Source organism: Barbatula barbatula, assembly GCF_947034865.1.
Source record: "Barbatula barbatula genome assembly, chromosome: 24".
In the NCBI taxonomy this organism is placed as follows: domain Eukaryota; kingdom Metazoa; phylum Chordata; class Actinopteri; order Cypriniformes; family Nemacheilidae; genus Barbatula; species Barbatula barbatula.
In genome coordinates this window covers 5,478,105-5,498,155 of record NC_136787.1, presented here as the reverse complement: position 1 = coordinate 5,498,155, position 20,051 = coordinate 5,478,105, and the positions used below count along the sequence as shown (strand labels likewise).

At 39.8% G+C, this 20,051-nt stretch overlaps 1 protein-coding gene across 1 annotated transcript; it reads right to left on the bottom strand.

The window, feature by feature from the left end:
- Positions 1–682: 682 nt before the first annotated feature.
- On the bottom strand, positions 683–19,663 carry LOC306889585 (integrin alpha-2). Its single transcript, XM_079448691.1, has 30 exons — positions 19,546–19,663; positions 18,296–18,419; positions 17,749–17,852; positions 14,769–14,860; positions 11,995–12,109; positions 11,779–11,906; positions 11,551–11,699; positions 11,324–11,474; positions 10,757–10,910; positions 10,552–10,625; positions 10,299–10,437; positions 9,558–9,703; positions 8,783–8,926; positions 8,472–8,675; positions 8,232–8,362; positions 7,991–8,151; positions 5,563–5,711; positions 5,301–5,411; positions 5,139–5,221; positions 4,641–4,782; positions 4,467–4,553; positions 4,173–4,249; positions 4,008–4,091; positions 3,505–3,607; positions 3,287–3,397; positions 2,517–2,627; positions 2,212–2,325; positions 2,029–2,118; positions 1,352–1,468; positions 683–1,263 (listed from the first exon to the last, which is right to left on the bottom strand). Exons 1-30 carry the CDS (start codon positions 19,586–19,588, stop codon positions 1,177–1,179), a joined length of 3,525 nt encoding a protein of 1,174 aa, XP_079304817.1. The 5' UTR covers positions 19,589–19,663; the 3' UTR covers positions 683–1,176.
- Positions 19,664–20,051: the final 388 nt, after the last annotated feature.

Genomic DNA, 20,051 nt, shown 5'->3' with positions numbered 1-20,051 from the left:
TGCTGGATTGGAAATGTAATATACAGCCTATTAGATGTTAAACGTAATAAAGTACTCAAAATGCACTACAATTTGATCGACTAAAAAAATAACATTACAAATAATATTTAAAGAATTGAATCTCCCTTCAGGGCTTGGATAATCACGACGGAGGCCATTTTCACAAAGAGGAGATGTACCACCATGTGAGTCATTGAACTGTAGTTCAGTGATCAAGTTAAACATTCCCATGTTAACTCTGAAATCACTTTGCAGGCTCTCATCTTCACTAGAGAGATGGATAAAGTGAAAGGAGACTTTATCTGGGACAATCAATCATAAATCATATGGAGGTTTTGCAGGGGTGTGGTTGGGTGAAAATTCCACGTATAACACAAGCAGGAGCGTTTGTGGAATTTCAGTCTTTGTTTTCTTGCAGAGGCCTGTCGATTCGGGTGGAGTATTGTCGTTTCAGAAAGCGGAAAAATCACAAAAAAGTAAAAACACGATGAGTACCTTGAAACATTACACTTTGACTTAAAAAAAGTGTTAATAGTTAAGAAAAAAGAACATTCTGTCATTGTTATAATCTTCTGTAGGGAGAACTGAAAATAAATAGTTTGTATTGCATAATATATAATAAATAGATATATATATTGTATATTGTATATGTACAAAACAAATAAAGTACATCAGCAAGAAATCCAGAAAATAAAGACAGAGTTTTATTTTAAAGGAAAATGCTCTTGTACATCTCAAGGCATGTTAGAACGAGAATATGAATGACACAGAGATTCACAAACAAAGACTGTAGCCTCTGGGTAAGGTTTCTCAAAGCTCTGTGTCGTGTCTTTCCTTTACCAGGAAACATAACTCCGCTCTGCTGCGTGCACAGACGTATTTATTCATGCTTCCATCCTGATCCGTTCAAAATAAAGCCAAATATGCAAATATGTCTTGAATGTTCAATCGTGAGATGTTTTGAAATAAAATATCATTATAACAAAATCCTACTGCAGGACTGTTTGGATTTCACTCTCAAATAATTGCAAACTGAATATCAGTTAAACCTTAATGTATGTACCATATCAGCACAATTTATCGTAGACTAAAAATCAGCCAGTTTTTTAAAGGAGAATGGAAAGTCCAATTCATTCCAGTATATCGAGAGAGGGCAGAATGTTCTCTATATCCAGTTCATGCTGGATTCTCACTCAGCCCTTCTTCTTCTGCCTCTTCCTGTTCAGTTTTCTGTGGCAACTGTTTTCTCTTGAAGAAGCCAAGCTGGTGAAACATAAGCATGATACACAGTTTTAACTATTTCTCTAAAACAATCTTTGTATAGTTTTGTTATAGTTTATGATAAATGTACCTTCCACAAAATCACAGTGACCAGAGCAAGAAGTATGAGCCCCCCAATGACGCTTCCAATGACAATACCGATGGGAACATCTCCACTGGCTCCTTCTTTACTCACTGTAATTTTTATCTGCAACATAGAATCAGAAAAGATGACATGAAACCTAATGAAGACCAAGCAGGCATTACAAACCTAAAACATTATAATCCCTTTGTAATACAGGCAGATGGTAAAGGGATAGTTTGCCCAAATATGAAAATTCTGTCAACTATCACTCACCCTCTTGTCATTTCAAACCTGCATGACTTTCTTTCATCCACATAACCCAAAAGTAGATATGTTAAGGAACCGAACAGCACTGGACCCCGTACACATTTATTGTATGGACACAAAACCAATGTAAGTCAATGGGTGCCGTCACTGTTCGGTTACAAACTATTTTCAAAATATCTTCCTTTTTCCCCCACCATGAACTTTTCTTTTCTTTAATGGACTAGTTTAATGCACTTATGTATTTTGTGGCCTATGTGCCTAACCCTAACCCTAAATATGGAATAAGGTAGATCGACTACCTAAAACCTTATTTACTAGCATAGTATTCCTAGGGAAGGCTAAACTGGTTCACCAGCACAGGAACTCATGTTGGTCTAATCTGATATTTTAATTGGGTTGATCATATCTGAACACACCTGTTGTTGTTTGTGGGTGATGACTATGAGATCAGGTTGAGGCGAGTCTATCTCAGCGTCTCCAACCAATGAAAGTGTCTGAAAATCAGCCTATTACAAAAACACATGATTGAAAGATAAGCACATTATATGCATTATAAAAACAGACTAAGAAAGGCTAGATAAAGATAAAACTCTGCTTACCAAGGCAAAGGTGCCATTCCAGAGCCTGGCAGTGATGTTAAAAAAGTAGTTTCTCTTCATTTCCAAGTCTTTGAGACGACAAGTCATGGGTTCACAATTTGCAGTCTTACAATCCTGGAAATGAGTAATGAGTATAAGGGTAAGTTGGTGCAAGAATGCCCATATTATGTAAAATGACATATATAAACACAATACGTGTTGGGTTTCAATGGTTTTTGTACTGCACAAACTTTATATTGTATCCTCTCAACCCGTGGGCCATACCCACTGTTGAAAACAGTTGGGACCATTACACACACACTAACCAGTTGCTTTGTTCCTCTAAAGCTCTCTTTAGTAAAGCTGGCTGTGTGTGTTTTCTCAGTGATCTTCAACGGGTCGACCAGACTGCTGGCGTCACACTGCACATTTCCAACCTAATCAAAAAATTCAAGGTTTAAATGGAGACTCATTTAGATTCAGGCATGATGGGTACTTAACATAATGCGCCCATCGATATAGTCTTTGAACTATTGATAACCTTACAAGTGCTTCATGTCAAACACCCTTGCATTTATGTAGCATTACTGCATTAAAACACATATGTGACCCTGGACAACAAAACCAGTCTTGTGGGTCAATTTTTCGAAATTGAGATTTTTACATCAACTTAAAGCTGAATAGTTAAGCTTTTTATTGATATATGGGTTGTTAAGATTATATCTGGTGGAGATACAAGAGTGTAAAACTCTGGAAGTAAAGGGTGCAAAAAATCTAAATATTGAGAAAATCGCCTTTGAAGTTGTTAATCCGAGGCACTGTAGCAGGCCATCCACTCACAAAAATAAAGTTTTTATATATTTTGGGTTGAATTTACAAAATATCTTTATGGAACATGAACTTTACTTAATATCCTAATGATTTTTGGCTTATAAGAAAAATCTATAATTTTGACCCACACAATGTATTTTTGGCTTTTACTAAAAATGTTCCTGTGCTACTTAAGACTGGTTTTATGATCCAGGGTCACATATATACTTTTATACAAAGTGCTGGTAACTGGTCACCGTTTGGGGTAGTACAGCGTCATACTCACAGGTTCGGTTTTGACTGAGGTCACATATAATAGAGGATTTCCAGTTTTGGTGCTGGTGGGTAGAGAGACTGTCAAAACAGCCTGGTCGATCGGGAAGGTTCCAGTTGAAACCTGCATAAAAGACTCTGCTTAAAGCTGCACAACAACATACTTGGAGGGACTAAAGTCATGTTAGTGTTATATATAAGTTAAATATCTATAGTCTAGAGTTTACTCACTTTTAATAATATGTCAAATTTTGGGCCGATGTCATCAAAACCGGAGACTGTATTTTTGACTAGATCTTCTGCGCCAACCACACAAAAATCCAAGTTCATGTCTCTATTAAAATAAAAAGAGAACAAAAAGAATAACAACTTTACGACATTTTTGACCAAACTCTGATAATATGTTGCTGGAGGGTTGCTACAGGGTTGGTAAGTTGTTCTGAGTGGATTTAGTGTGTGGCAGCAGCTCTTTTTCAACGCATGTAGGCATGTCAATTATTCAGGCTTGCATAATTATGATTTTTTTGTATTAAAACACACATTTCTAGCAAAACTATAGTAATACAAATTTTTGTCAATATGCCAGAAAACATGGTTACTACACTGTGATAAAACAAGTGCAACCGATAATAATATATGCTTCTATATGTTAAAACAGGACAGGAAACAAGCCCATATGACAACATGATCAGCATCATTGGCAGAAATACAGATTTTTTGAGATGAACTCTGACCTGGTGAGAAGGATTTCAGAGTCATATTGGATTGGTGTGACGACAGAGACCTTGTTATCTGATGCCACTTCCTCCTCACTGTCACTGGAGAGTATGATTCATGATTATTCACAAAACACATAAATAACATCGGTAGTAATGTGTTAAAGCGACGGTATTCTGTACCTGTGTGCTTTAAAATTCACAACAGCATTTTTCTGTAGTTGATTCAGGTTAAAGTCAAAGCTGATCTTAAATGATACCTGAGAAACAAACACACACGAACATACATTACAATTTGCTCTCTAAAAAGTTTTTCTCTTTAATCTTAAACCTAGCCGTTTTCATATATTATTATGTAGCTGTTATAATATATTTATAGGCAAAACATTATTATTATATTTGTGAAGATATCTTACACATTTTAATACAAAGTGCTCAATAAAACCTCTGGACACACACACACACACACACTCTTACTGTTTGCCCAGTTGTCAGGGTTGGATATCCAACTTGGCAGTCAAGTGAATTTGCTTTTGACGTGCATTTCACTTCTGTGTTGTCATTCTACAAACACAAGCATGATTCTCAAATAAGATTTACGTCTGTATATAAATTGTGATTTGAACATATGCGTGAATCTGATGCACGTACAGGTGGCGTGAAGGAGCCGTAGAACAGGTTACCGGAGAAGTCTGCGGATAATCTTGTATTGTAAGCATTTTCTTTTTTGTTTAGTATGGTCACAGTGAAAGAGAGTCTTCTTCTCTCCTGGCTCACTAGCAGTGAGGATGAACTGCAAAACACAATAAACAGGTCTTTAAACTTCTCAAAATAACAACACACTAGCCTGGCTGGGTCTAAATTTTAGGGTTCTATAATAAAATATCCCTGGGAGTAATAAGGTATTCCTCTTTTGTTTTTTAGATCTCATTCAATTTCATCATTTACTCATTTACAAGTATTTTTTCAATAAAATCTTTAAAGTCTGTCACAAGAAATATAGCACAATGGTTTTAAGGACTTAGACATCCTGTAAAACAACTTTTGTCGAACTATTTGGGATTTTCATAGGTAGATTTGTTTAATTTTAACTGTTTGTAGGCTAACCTGTCTTTGATAATTGGCCTTTAAATAATATTTTAGTGTCACCTTGGAACATCATCAGCTTTCACAGTCAGCTTCAGGTCACTAGTACATTTGTCATCAGAGCCACAATCTTTTACAAAAGGGATCTAAGCAAAGAGAACATTTAAACAAAGTGTACCCATTTTCAAATTAAATGTATATTAATTCAATTCAGTAAAATCTTACAAAGAATTCCCACGCTTTAGGGCGGAATGCATCCAGGACAGGCCCGCTATCTGGATTCTGTGTACTAATGTCTACCCGCAATGCAATTGCACTGACAAAATCAGGAGTGTCCTGTGGACATATAACATTTAATCGACAGATATTATAAATCATTCATTTATTTATAATAAGGTATGTATTATAATAGAGCACATTATGTAAATGTGTATTATAAACAGCTATATACATATAGACAGATATCATATAAAAAGACTACACTAACCTGCACATTGACGTTATGATCGATACACTTTTCCGTTTTAGAAACACTCACAGCATTCTGGGTAATACGCTCTGAGTTATCAAAGTGGGCTCTTGAGACGGCTCTAGATGAATCTAGGTCAGCATCCAGTGTTAGATTGTATTTGATATCTGTTTCGACCAAGAAAGAAAATATGCGTGTTTAGGTGTAATCTCCTAAATTAAAACTTGCAATATAGCACAAAAGTTTAAAGTACTTAGACATCATGTACAACAGTCTTTTTATTTGAGTGAACTTAGTCACTATAAAATAAAAACAAACAATCTTATTTTTATGGTAAACTACAAATCATTTATCTGTGGGGTTGTTTTTAATGAATGTGCCCTCATATTGTCATGATTCTGCTGCATCATGTCATGTTTCTCTTAGTGTAGTGGCAGGATCATGACAGAACCTCATGTTTAATGTGGAGAGAGGCAATTATTATGGTCTTACAGACACTCTCTCTGGTCTCGTCTTTGTTCCCATCCTCTCGTTACCCTCGTTGTTGATTAATGCCCTACACCTGTTTCCCTCTTGATTTGCTCCCTTACTTAATGCCCTTGTGTCTTCTGTCTTGGGCTGGTTCATTGTGATTTGGTTGGTGAGTTCATGTCTTGTCAGTTTAGTTATTTGTAGTTCATGTCGATAGTTAATTTAAGTCTTGTTTAAGTGTAGTTAGTTTTAGTCCTGTTATTGTATCCCTGTTTTGTTCTGTTACCCCCACATGGGTCTATGTTTTATTATTTATTATTAAAATATGTTAACCCCTTACCCGCTGTCTGCACCTGGGTCCTCTCTCTGTGTCTCACCACGAGAATCATGACACATATTGCATATTTCATGTTTCATAATGCCCTAGAAGAACCTTTTTTGTCTAAATGGTTCCTTTAAGAAACTTTAATATCCAAAGAATCTGTTTCACAAAAGGTTCTTTATGGCGAAAAAAGTTTCTTCAGATTATTAAAAGGCCAGAAAGAGATGATTCTCTAAAGAACCTTAGACTGAATGGTTCTTTGTGGAACACCATCGCTATGAAGAACCTTTTATGCACCTTTCTTTTTAAGAGTGTAGACCTCTGCAAAGAAAAGAGTTCCTGTAGATTATTTCTGATGACACGCAAAAAGAGTAACCAGTCAATTACATTAACTAGCAAGTTAAACAAATGTCTAGCTAGTATTATTTTGGGTCACAAGTACAAAAACCAAGGGGTGGACTGGCTGGAGCACCAAGAGTTTCGCTGTGGGACACTCATGTGAGCAGCCACCGCAAACATACCAGGGGAACCGGAACACAAACGCAAATGGACGGAGGGGACACCACCCTGAACGCGATCGCAAACAGATCAGACACAAGGGTAACAGGAATGCAGTCGCAAACGGAGGGATGGGTGGTGGTCTGCTCTTGGCGAAAAAGTCTCGGTCTGCCCTTGAGAAGAACTAGGCTAAACTTGCACACGACAAGTTACATGACCCAAAGAGCTTGGCGATTGGGATGGCACACCATTCTCCACCCCCGTACATACGGATATAAAAGGGAAGATGGCATGCCCATTCAATAACCGTTTGGATGGCCGCCCAACACCATAAGTAGCACTGGAAAGCGCTTCCCCTCAGGCGTGAGATCTCATGGGAGTAGTAGTGTGGGGCCCCAACCAGGGGTGCACAGAGTGGCGGAGTCCATCAAGAAGAGGTCACAGGTTCACCAATAGGGGAACCAAGAGTGAGAAAGCATCAGACGGGAATGCCCAAGGAGGGGAGTCACCACGTGTGGAGCACTGGCTCAGATACAAGGGTTCGCTTTGTGAACCCTTGTATCTGTTTGTGAAACTCACATATGTGCTTCTGCATCAACATTGTGAACGGGAGCCTGTGAAGGGTCTTGTTCAGCGTGTGCAGATAGGATGGGGCGCAGCCCCCCACCTTTCTTGGTGATGACGAAGTAGGGGTTGTCACCTCCAAGACATCTCGGCCAGAGGGACGGCTTGATCGCCCCCTTCTCCAGAAGGGTAGCAACCTCGGTCTCGATTTCGCCTCTGACTGATGTAAGAGAATGCTGCTCTGTGTCGTAGATCCAGTAGGAAGAATCGAAAATCGCTTAGCATAAGCTTCGCAGGTTCCGAAGAACAAAAAGGTGAGTGAATGGGCATGCCGTCCCATTTGCCAAGTTCATTGGCCTTTTTAAAAGTATAATTGGAGATGATAGGTTCTCAAGTCAAATACCATCCCAAGCTAACCCAAGCCATGCCCACTATTTTTCTCATTTAATTTTCTGTTTTACTCGGAAATACATCAGAATGGAGTATGTGTCCTACATCTATATTTAATACACATTAATCCTTTCCTGAAAACATTTTAAGTTAAGAATTCGGAAATTGATCACTATGTAAAGATATTGGAGGCTTACTTACCTACTGGACCCGCCCCGGTGGGTTTGAACGTTGTTGTGAAACAGACCTTAGCAATAAAACAAGAAACCCTCTTTCCACCAAACAGACAGGGTTTACTCAGAATGCTGATCTTCTCAGGGTTAAAGGAGACCGTTGTCGTGACAGACGCCACTGCCTTTGACCTGATATCAGAAATACAGTCAACATCGCAATTCCAAACCATTAATTTACTAGATCTTTAAATACACACAGAGACCCTTACCAGAGCTGCACAGCCATCCCATATCCTCCTACTGAAATATCAGGGATTTTGTCACCGTTCATATCTCCACGGCTGTGTAACGAACGTCCAAAGAGCCTAAGATTTTGGCCTAGTTTGGATCCAAGTATTTTCTGAAAAACATTAACGCAGCTGCTTAAAATGTAAATTCAGTTTCAGTATTCAGTATTCATCACTGCTGAACCTGACCCACATGCGTTATTTGTCAACAGTTCATTCTACCTGTGAGCTTTGCTTTCGGATGTTTTTTTTATCTCCATAGTAGATGTAAATGGCTCCTTGGCTGTTGCCTTCCAGAGGAGCACCGACCACCACATCACCAAAGCCATCCAGGTTCAGATCTGGGACAGCAGTGATGGCCATTCCAAACCTAGTGTTCTGCAATGGGGAGGAACCCTCTAAAGTGCCCTGGTTGCTTAAGGTGCCCTGAGGAATAAATAGACACTCTTGTAGAAATAACATTTGATTCAAGATGTGTTTCATGTTAAAATTGCTATTGAGTAATTGATGTATGGACAGTATATCTATATCACCTTAGTAATAGAGAAGATATAAACTCTCCCCGTTTCAAACTTCTCTTCACTCATGTACATTGGAGCTCCAACCAGCAGCACATCAGTCACACCATCAGCATCCACATCAACAGGACAGAGAACACTGCCGAAATAAGACCCGATCTACAAACCACACATACATATTACCCCACAACACAACACCAACACGAATAAAATCTGTATAGTAAAATCCATTATTTTCAAAACATGGGTGAGGCGAGCAGGGCGGGACGAGAGCCGTGAGGGAAAGGCACGAGGCCGGGCACGTTAGTGATAACCAGCATCAGCTGTGCCTGCACCATTCTCGGATCTCTCATGGAGGAGCTCCGGGAGCATAAAAGGATGAGCGACAGGAGAGTATGACGAGAGAGGACCAGGCCTGGAGTTTATGTTTTGTATGTGTGGGATTTTACTTTATTTTTATTGTTTGGCCATTTAAATAAATGTTGTTTTATGTTTGCGGGTTCCCGCCTGCTTCCTTCCTTCCTTTTATGGATCTTTGTTACAATGGGATTTGATGCATTTGTCAATTAACTTTGAGGTACTGTATTTTATGTGCTACTGTATTTTATGTGCAAGGCTACTCCTAAAAGTATATAACTGTACAATTTAAAATTTCCAAGAAAACAGAACAAATATTGATGATTTTTGTCCAATTCAAGGCTACATAGAATGAGACTCTTCCAAATACTACCAACCTACTTAGGTCAACATAAATGATTTCAGGAGATAAAAACCAGAAAACCGAACTTACCTGCTCTCCTCTCTGTGAATCTATGACAACCGGCTGTTTCTTGTTGTCAATGGTGTAAACTACAACTTGTCCTCTATGAACGGCACGAGGAGCACCAGCCACATAAAACTCAGAAGAGCCGTCTGTTAGAGTGCTGACAGAGTAACCTGAACAGAGAGCCGGGAAAATGAATCAAAGAAGCACATTTAAGAGTTTTGGCAAGGTGTGTTGTTCCTGTTGCACAAATGGCAAAGCAAGGTGTTAACAGAACCAAGGTTGTGGATTGTATTTCCAGGGTACAGACTAGGGGTATCACAACATACTTACAAGAAATGTGATATTAACAACCATGACTGCTGATTACCGTGTTAATTCTACACATTCATGTACATCGTAAATAATTTAGCGATTGTTAATTCAGACACAATAGTTACAAACTCTCTCTCTCTCGCTCTAATCCATATACAAATTTTGTTGCTAAATTTTATGTAAAAAAAATCACTAAATAAACACATGTAAAGATAAAATTGACTGATATAAGCGCTATATTCCGACACCAATAACTATAAAGTAAAAACCAGATATTGTGACAGCCCAACACACATACTATAGATAACTGTACAGCTTTAAAATCTTTTCGAGTATAATGACACATTTTTAGTCCACCATATATCCTGCCATGATGCTTTAGTGGACAAAAACGTTGAAAAAAGACTTAACTGTCTTTTATACTGTAGATAAGGCTGGCTTATTTTTCCTCACCGAGCAATGAACTGTGGTTTCTATCCTCCAGAACGTCCTCAAAAGCCTTTTTAGGGAAAATGTGTGATTTCTCAGCAATCTGATGGACAACAGTTCCACTCCAACCATATGCTCCAACCGCACCCAACATAATCTCATTCTGTAGGATATTATACATGGTCAAGCTTTTCTTTTTTTAATCATGTGTTACTAGGATTTTTTGGATGTTGAATCAACAGATTCAGAGATACTACACAATATCAGTCATGGGCACCTTCTTATTAGTCTGGTGTGCACTGAATCCAACTTGGGACAATTCCATCAGGAAATCTTCTCCTTGGCTGGTGCCTCAAATAAGAAAGAAGATAGAAAAGTACATGATATAACCATATTCAAAACAATCTATTTTTTAAAGCGATGTAAGACCTACGGTATACTGCATATCCCATTGCTTTCTGGGATACAAGATGAATGTTTACCTTCCATGTTAAATATTCTGTCCCCAAGAGTTCCTGCAATATTGATAAGAGCTTGCTCTGATGACACATTGAACATATGGTTTTCTGTAGGGGCGCTAGCGATCAATTCAATCTCCTTGATGAATTTCGGAATATCGGCACTTGCTTTGAGAATCTGCATGAATTCATAAATGAGAATATTATGGTAAATTATAAACTGTGTTTACCTACTGTGCACTCTTAAAAATAAAGGTGCTTAAAAGGTTCTTCACAGCGATGCCATTGAAGAACCTTTTTTGCTTCCACAAAGAACACTTCAGTCAAAGGTCTTTTCGCCACAAAGCACCTTTTGTAAAACAGAAAGGTTCTTCAGATGTTAAAGGTTCTTTATGGAACCAAAAGGTTTGTCGAAGAACCTTTTGAAGCACCTTTTATAAGAGTGTGGTTGGTAGAACGCTTTATATAATTTTTATGAAGAAAATTTATTTAATACACCATTTAAAACGGCTGATGCATTTACATCTTTAATAATACTAAAAATTAGTATTTGAATTTAAAAGAATACAGTTTATGTTCACTTATACTCACAGCAATGCCAAAGCGAATGATGCTATCCGTATTACACCTGTCAATGACTTCTTGACCTCTTTTACCATCAGAAGATTCTCCATCTGTAACTACTATCATCACCTTCTTGGCATTTGGGCGGCCACCGTTTTCTGGGCGAAAAGCCTCTTTTCTGAAACACAGACATTAAATATTAGCTAAAATAAACATTTTAATCAGGCTTTTAGACATCGAAGGGAATAGTGTACCTGACATTGTCAATTGCGGCAAAAGTGTTTGTTTCTAGCCCGGTTTTCTGTTTGATATTGGATGCAGTAGCTATAACTTTGTTTTTGTTTTGGTCAAAGCTAAATTTGTAGTATGTGGTCACATCTTCTGAATACTGCATAATGCTGATCTAAAAAGAAACGACATACAAATTTAATCTGGTTATGAAACACAACTATTTGAAAACAGGACAGGATTACAGTACTCACTCGAGTTTGATCTGGTCCTATATAAAGATTCTCCAAAAGTTGTATGAGGAACTTTCTGACTTCACTCCAGGGGTAAATACTGTTTGATCCGTCCAAAACAATGGCAACATCCATTGGCCCACCACACGCTGAAAGCGAAATGATTACAAACTACTATAAAAAGTATTTTGTGAGCTTCTCAAAATTTAAAAAGTGCTGTTAATAGTGTCTTTTTACTCTGAATGGCTGGTGAGAAGGCCGGCTGAGGAGAAAACTGTGAGTTCACTTCAGCACAGATTCCTGGGTAAAAGTATTGACTGCCACAGCTCTGAGCCCACAGAGGACCACACGTCTGAAAAACACATGTAACAATACTTAATCACCTCATTTGTTGACAGTATTTTTGACATAACTGTCACATAACACACGTTTTAAATGAATAGTTTACCCAAAAATTAAAAGAATATTTTTTTGAAGAATGTTGGTAACCAAACAACATTGATCACCACTGTATGGCCACTAGGGATGTAACCATATCAAAATCTCACTGTACGATAATACCTCGGTATGAAGTCCATGGTACGATGTTTATTGCAGTATGTAAAATGACAAATGATGGCTTGGAAATGTGCGGTAAGCATCTTCTTTTATTTTTCCTCTAATCATAACTGTTGCTTAGGTATGAGTTATAGTATGAGATGGGTCAAATATAATTTATTCGAACATTTTCTATGTTAGGCCCAGAAGACCTATCGTTTCATACAGTCATGTGACCACGATAATCTTCAGACAATTTTGCTATTGTGATAATATTGGTACATCCCTAACGGACACTATAAACCGATGGCAGAAACAGGGCGCAAGACCTAAGGTGCTCGTAACATCAGACTGTCAAGAGTTTCACAAATTGCTGAATTAGCTTCATCTACCCCAAATATGGCTAAGACTGGACTAGACAATGTTGGTATTCTACCACCCCCTGTACATCTTGAAAATAGATTTGAGGCACTAATGAATATGGGTGAAGAATCCTCAAATGTGTCCAGTCAAAAATCTAAAGTGCACACTGCAGCTGGCAGTCGCTCTGTGTCAAACAGGCAACGGCTCTCTGCTCAGATGGCAGCCGAGCCCAATACTCTGATAGTGGGGGATAAAACAGGTCTATACTTGCATACTGTTTTCCTCAAGCAATGATTGCTGATGTAAGCAAGGAACTGTCCAACATCCTGACACAACATCAATCTGTAAATCGGATTGTCACACATGTGGAAGAAATGATATTCGAAAAGACCAGTCAGAACGCTTTGAAACGCTTGGAAAGTTGAAAAGTTCAGTCATTCGTCAGTGGACCTCTCCCAGCTCGGGGAACAAATATGTTCTCAGTCTGAATACATGGCTGCAAAATACCTGCAACATGAGAGGACTGAACTTCATCTCTTTTGGAGTCAAAGACAACAATTTACAACAGATGGCCTCCACCCAAACAAACTTGGTTCAAGAATGCTAAAGGATAATATCCTCTTCTCCCTCCATCACACATTAGGAGAGTTTGCCAGCCCCCTCCTGAATGGCACACATACACCTCAGCAGTCGGATGGACATTTGAATAACACCATTCAGCCACAACACAGTCACCACTCATACAGTACCCTGCCCAGTGACATCACTTCAGTTGGACTGTGACGATGACTCAGCATCCAAGGACGTGTCTGTGGTTAACAACCGGTAGAGCCAAGATAACAAACTTCAGCCTTCAGAAACATCAGACTCACAGTCCCTCTAGTTACACACTCTCCCCCTCTCTCCGACATTATCTCTTTTGAGCTTCTCAGAGAAAAGTGTTTGCTGGAACAAAACTCTCCCACTCTATTGCTTCGAGTCCACAAGTTTCAACTAAAAAACTACGGGCCCCACAACCACCAAAGCCTCTGGATTCACCTTGCAAACCCCTTCACTCTGAAAGAGCTCTCCGGCCCCTGCCGCAACGCCAGGGATCACACCGACCCCCATCTGCTGGAGGTGAACTAAACAAGACTGCAAAGAGCACTGGTAACTGATATGAATTGTGTCCCTGCTATGATAAAAGCAACAATCTCAAATATTTACAGAACAAGTGGGAACCCAATGTTCCTTTAGTTTTCTCTATATCTGTCCTGAAAAGTAAGCGAAAAACTAAGGCCCTTTCCATTCGTATGGCAAACCTATCTAATCGCTGCGTATGAGAGGTCACTGTGAGAATGAAAACAAAAACAGTTACTATAAAATTAGCACTTTTTGGTAAATGACCTCATCACCAGTGACAACCTAGACTTCATATTTCAACATGATAGTTGTAGTGCTACAATCCTCAATGAATCTGCCGCCAAACTTGACTTTTATAAGTGTTCCTGTAGTTATTGGCTTTTGTCACCAAATATACTTTACTTCCACAATTGGCCTTTAGATAAATTGCATGCAATCTATACTTTCGGTAAGCGCAAAAACTGCTACAGTTTCCGTCCTACCATAAATGTGTTTCCTGTAGTTATTGGCTTTTGTCATTGTGGTGAGGAAGGCGGGACGAGAGCCGTGATGCGGGGCCGGTGGCGTGAGTGATAAGTGGAAGCAGCTGTGCGCGCACCGGTCCCGCATCTTATCACGGAGGAGATTGGGAGCTTAAAAGGATGTTCGGCAGGACTGTTGACGAGAGAGGACCGGGCCCGGACATATGTTTAGTGTGTGTATGTTTTATGGCCGGCAGTCTACCGTGAGGTGGCTGTCGGTCAGTTACTTCAGTTTATTGTTTATTTAATTAAATAAATCTAATTTATTTCCGTGATAAGATGCGGGACCGGTGCGCGCACAGCTGCTTCCACTTATCACTCACGCCACCGGCCCCGCGTCACGGCTCTCGTCCCGCCTTCCTCACCACAGTCATCAAATATACTTTACTTACACAATTGGCCTTTAGATAAATGGCATGCAATGTATACTTTTGGTAAGCGCAAAAACCGTTACAGTTTCCGTCCTACCATAAATGTGTTTCCTGTAGTTATTGGAGTGAAGGTCAGGCCCAGACTCATGTTGATGTTTATACTCTGCACACCATCTATGTTGAAAGAGTCTGCAAAGAGACAAAGAGGGTAAACAGATGAGCAAAATCCAACGACTTTACAATAGAAGAGTCATGAAGAGTTTCATGGTTCTTTGATGTTGTTGAATTGTGTGATACATTGAATGACAACGGCCTCCGGCTCCTTTCTCTCTGTGCAGAACACCAACTGGTCATCACCAACACCATATTTCAGATGAAGAACAGATTCAAAACCACCTGGCAGCACCCACGCTCAAAACATTGGCACCTCCTTGACTATGTAATAGTCCGTCAAAATGACCGGAAAGATGTCCTCTCCACTCGAGTCATGCGCAGAGCAGAGTGTTGGACTGACCACCGTATGGTCAGATCCAAACTCCTCATGAGTATTAGACCCCGTGGTCAGAGGACAGCTCCAAAACAAAAAATCTATTGCTCAGCACTCAGTAGCCCCACTTCACGAGACCTCCTTCGACAGCTCCTCGCTGATAACCTCAAAGAGATCCCGGAGGAATCAGCTGACTGGCCAACGCTGCGCCAAGCCATCCACAGTGCAGCTTAAGAGGCATTGGGCCAGCCGAGGAAACACCATCAGGACTGGTTTGACAGCAATTTGGCTGAGATACAGACATTCCTCAAAATAAAACATGATGCCCAGAAAGCTCTTCTGTCCTGCCCTGGATCTCCTACCTTGAAAGCCACCTTTAACGCAGCGAGATCTGCAACCCAGCGTGCCCTCCGGATCATGGAGGACACTTGGTGGGTGAAGAAGGCAGAAGAGATACAGCGCATGGCAGACAGCAACATGGGGTCACAGGGCTCACAGGGCTTCTATGATGCCATCAAAACTCTCTACGGCCCCAGGAAGAGAGCGATTGCTCCAGTTCGTTCAGCTGATGGCTTTACGCTCCTCAAGGACCGCCATGAGATCCTCACCCGCTGGGCAAACCACTTTGAGACTCTCCTCAATCTCAATAACCCTGTTGACATTTCTATCCTGGATAACATTCCCGACCTATCACTAGTCACACACCTCAACAATCCCCCTCAGTTTCTGGAGACATGCCAAGCCATTGCGAGTCTTAAAAACAATAAAAGTGCTGGACCGGATGGCATTCCGGCAGAGGTCTTCAAACATGGAGGGTACCTCCTTACACGCCGCCTGCACCTCCTCATCTGTTATATCTGGGAATGTGAGACCGTCCCACAAGACTGGAATATCGTGGTCATTTATAAACAAAAAGGGGACAGAGCCGTGTGTGGCAACAGCCGTGGAATCTCCCTCCTCTCCATCGCAGGGAAAGTTCTGGCAAAAATCATGCTCAATAGGCTAGTTAAGTACATCTCAGAAACTTCACTCCCGGAAACGCAATGTGGCTTCCAGAAAGACTAGATCCACCACCGAAATGATTTTTGTCTTAAGGCAGTTGATAGAAAAAAGCAGAGAGCACCGCACAGACCTTTACATAGCCTTCATTGACCTCAGTAATGCATTTGACACTATCAACCGGGAGATGCTCTGGAAACAACTTTCCAAACTTGGGGTACCACCCAAGTTCCTCACCATTCTACAGCAGCTTCACAATGGGATGCAAGCTAGAGTCACCACAGGAGAGCTTCAGTCAGAGTTCTTTAATGTAAATGTTGGGGTAAAGCAGGGCTGTGTCTTGGCTCCAGTCCTTTTTAACCTCCTTCTCTCTGCCGTCACGCACCTTTTTCATTGTGCTTTAGGACACAAGGACGGTGTTCTTCTTGAATATCGCCTTGATGGAAGCCTCTTTAACATCCGGAGGTTGCAGGCCTACACAAAAACCAAATCCTGCTGCATAGGTGAACTACAATATGCTGATGACTGTGCAATTCTAGCACATAGTCCAGAATCCATGCAGCACGCCCTCAACACAATAACCTGTCTCCACCAATTCTTTGGTCTTCAGGTTAACATAAAAAAACTGAAGTTATTCCCCAAGTCTTCTCTCAAACCTCTTCACCCCCCAGCTTCCATATAAACGGCATTCCACTTAAAAATGTAGATCAGTTCACCTATCTCGGTTCAACTCTGTCCTCTTGCTGCTCCCTTGATATGGAAATACATAACCTCTTCATCATTCGGTCGCCTTCGTAATAGGGTTTTTGAAAATCGAAATCTGAGGGTCAGCACCAAGGTTGCTGTTTATAATGCTGTGTGTGTCTCCACCCTGCTTTATGGGGCAGAAACATGGACTCCATACAGCCGACACATCACCCTCTTGCAATCCTTCCACATCCGCTGCCTTCAGAAGATCCTCGTCCTCTCCTGGATGGACCGAGTCCAACATTGCGGAAATTCTACAGAGCACCAATTCTATCTGCATGGAAGCCGCAGTGGCTAAGAAACACCTACGATGGATAGGGCATACCATCCGTATGCCGAACCACCGCTTGCCCCGCCAAGTCCTCTATGGCCAACTAAAAGGCGCCAAACGAGCAGCTGGCGGACAAAAGAAGCGCTATAAGGACTACACCAAGGGACTTTTAAAGTATTCCAACATCAATCCCATGCAGCTTGAAGCTCAGTAGTTTCACAAATCCACGACAAAGACCAACAGCAGAGAGCCGCGAGACACAAACAAAGATACCAGAGGGCAGCTGGGGCTCCTCTGTCCTTCAGTTTCCCCTGTTCCACCTGTGGACCAGTGTGCGGCTCAAGGATCGGCCTCAACACCCACAAAGAAGTGGCACCAACGGCAATGTCGTTGATCCCCTCCCCAACCCCGAAGCAAGCGTCATCATCGGAAACGATGGACAGCTATGATGGACATTGTTACACATTACCAAATGAAATTACATTCATTAAACACAATGTTTACATGAAACTTAAGGCTCCTAATGAATCCAACACTCAAGTGAGTTTTTATGTCAAATAAAAAGAGATTTACTTTGAATGTTTAGTTTCTCACAGCGAGCACTACTGATCTCACACTTGTAGATGTCTCCTTTTCTGTTGTGAGGTTGTCCACTCCATGGAGAACCCACCAGCAGCCTGAAGGGCAATAAATAAAAAGAAATCACAAAAACATTAGATGCGTAACTACAGCACATACCGTTTTTTTTTGTGTACGGTACTAAAAGATGTCAAAAGCATCTTTTCTATTAAAAGATGGTTTGTGCTGCATTTGTTCCTGGTATAACAGGCAGGAAATTGTCATTGAGATTTGTTAAACAGTTTTTGTTTCATTTTTACCACTTATGTGATCATACCGTGTATCGATTCTCGAATATGTTAGTCTGACACTCAGAAATACAGTGTACTGCATTGTCACAATGAGGCACATTTTATTTCTAATTACATTTCATATGAATGTTTCCCATAACTTCATTTGTCATATTTATACACTGCATTACAATGGTGTTCCCGCCACAACCACAGTGGGCGTGTTTGAAAGCAACATTTCTGGTGTGAATGCATTACCATGAAATTATTACCATTTTCCTTGAGTATTGCTGAACTGTTGTACATTGTATCCAAACTCTTCACCTGCAGGACCTAAGAAGATTTTAGCACCTGCAGTCCCCACATTAAAACTCTGAGTTTGAGCGATGCAGACACCTATGGTAAAGTATACATTTTTAGGCTAGTTTTACACACACACACACTCAAACAGTATCATTAGGTCATTTTGTTACACTTTATTTTAATAAGTCATGTTAGGGTTAGTGGAATAAGTAGTTGAAAAGTAACTTATAGTCAGTGCTTTTTTATGAGGGACTATCATAGTAAAGTGTTTTGATTCTTAAAGAATTCACTTGAAATACAGTCAAAAACTGTCGAATTACAGAAAAAGACTGCACATTCACAAGACAAACAGCGGAAAGGTAAAACTCTTATTGTACGTAATTTTCTTTTAAATTTTTTACAGAATTAGTTTACAGTGTATGTGACATGACGTTGCAAAGTTACTTATAATTTTATAAATAATTCAGGTGAACTATTAAAATAGTGTGTTACCGATCATTTCCATTTAATCAACACGGTGTATGTAAAAAAATTGTAACGATTACCATAAAGAACTTTTTAGACTTTACCCTCGACACACCCTCACAACAAACTCTAAGACGTTAGTCATGGACACATTTATACGGGTATTGAAATGTAAGAGATATCTGCACGTCTAAATTGTGCCAACAGATTCATTATGAAATCAAACGGCGTAAATAAACATAAAAAATGCTCATGTTCTGGCAGCAAGGTGACAAAAATATTTTTGCATGTTATTTTATATCTATTTTGTAAATTTGCAGTATTTTTCTCTAATTTGAAATTGTTTGTGCATTTCAAACATATGTTAAAAATGTTGTAAAACAAAACAGTAAACTTTTATTTACATTACATTTACATTGAGTCATTTAGCAGACGCTTTTTCTCCAAAGCGACTTACAAAGAGTTCAGGGAGCAATAAGCGATATGTCATAAAAGAGCAAGAGATAGGTATTAATACAAAGTTACAAAATGTTTTTTTTCATTTGTCTGTCAAGTATTCAAAGTTTGTTTAAAGTGCAGTCAGGTACAGTACATACTCAAGTACACATTTGTAGAAATTTTGAGAACGTCCATCCTTTATAGTAGTAACCAGATGATTTTTGTGAATGGAAATACTACACTCAACTACACGATACACTCCGTACTGAACTATATCAACAAAGATTTTACATTAGACAATACAACAGGTACTCACTCTGAAAGAAAAGCGCTATCCAAACTTTATCCATTTGATCCATTGCTTATTACGAAAGGACAGCAGATACTTATAGTATGTATGCTGCTCACGGTCTTATGGAAACAGCCCGTAATGGCTCAAGACTAAATGAACTATCAGAGGATGTGGTCATTTGCCTCAGCCAGATCACTATCTTCCTTTGATGTTGACATAAGAATATGCAAGGTGAGATTTACATCGGTCAATATACGCAGATTGCAAAATTAAGTTAATTTTAATTTCTTTATTTTATTAAATCAGGAACAGAAAAACGTTTCTTTTTGTCCACTTTTGGCAGGATATGGTGTAAGGAGGGGCGGGGTTTAGTTTGTTAGTAATGTCTTAAGTGTGAGTGTCTGGCGGAGACTATGAGACACACACACAAACAATGATTAACCCCAGACAAGTGATATTGCGTCCCAGACAGTTTACCTTACTAACATAGTTTTAAAGCAAACAGGAAATGTTGAAGAAATATTGCAGAT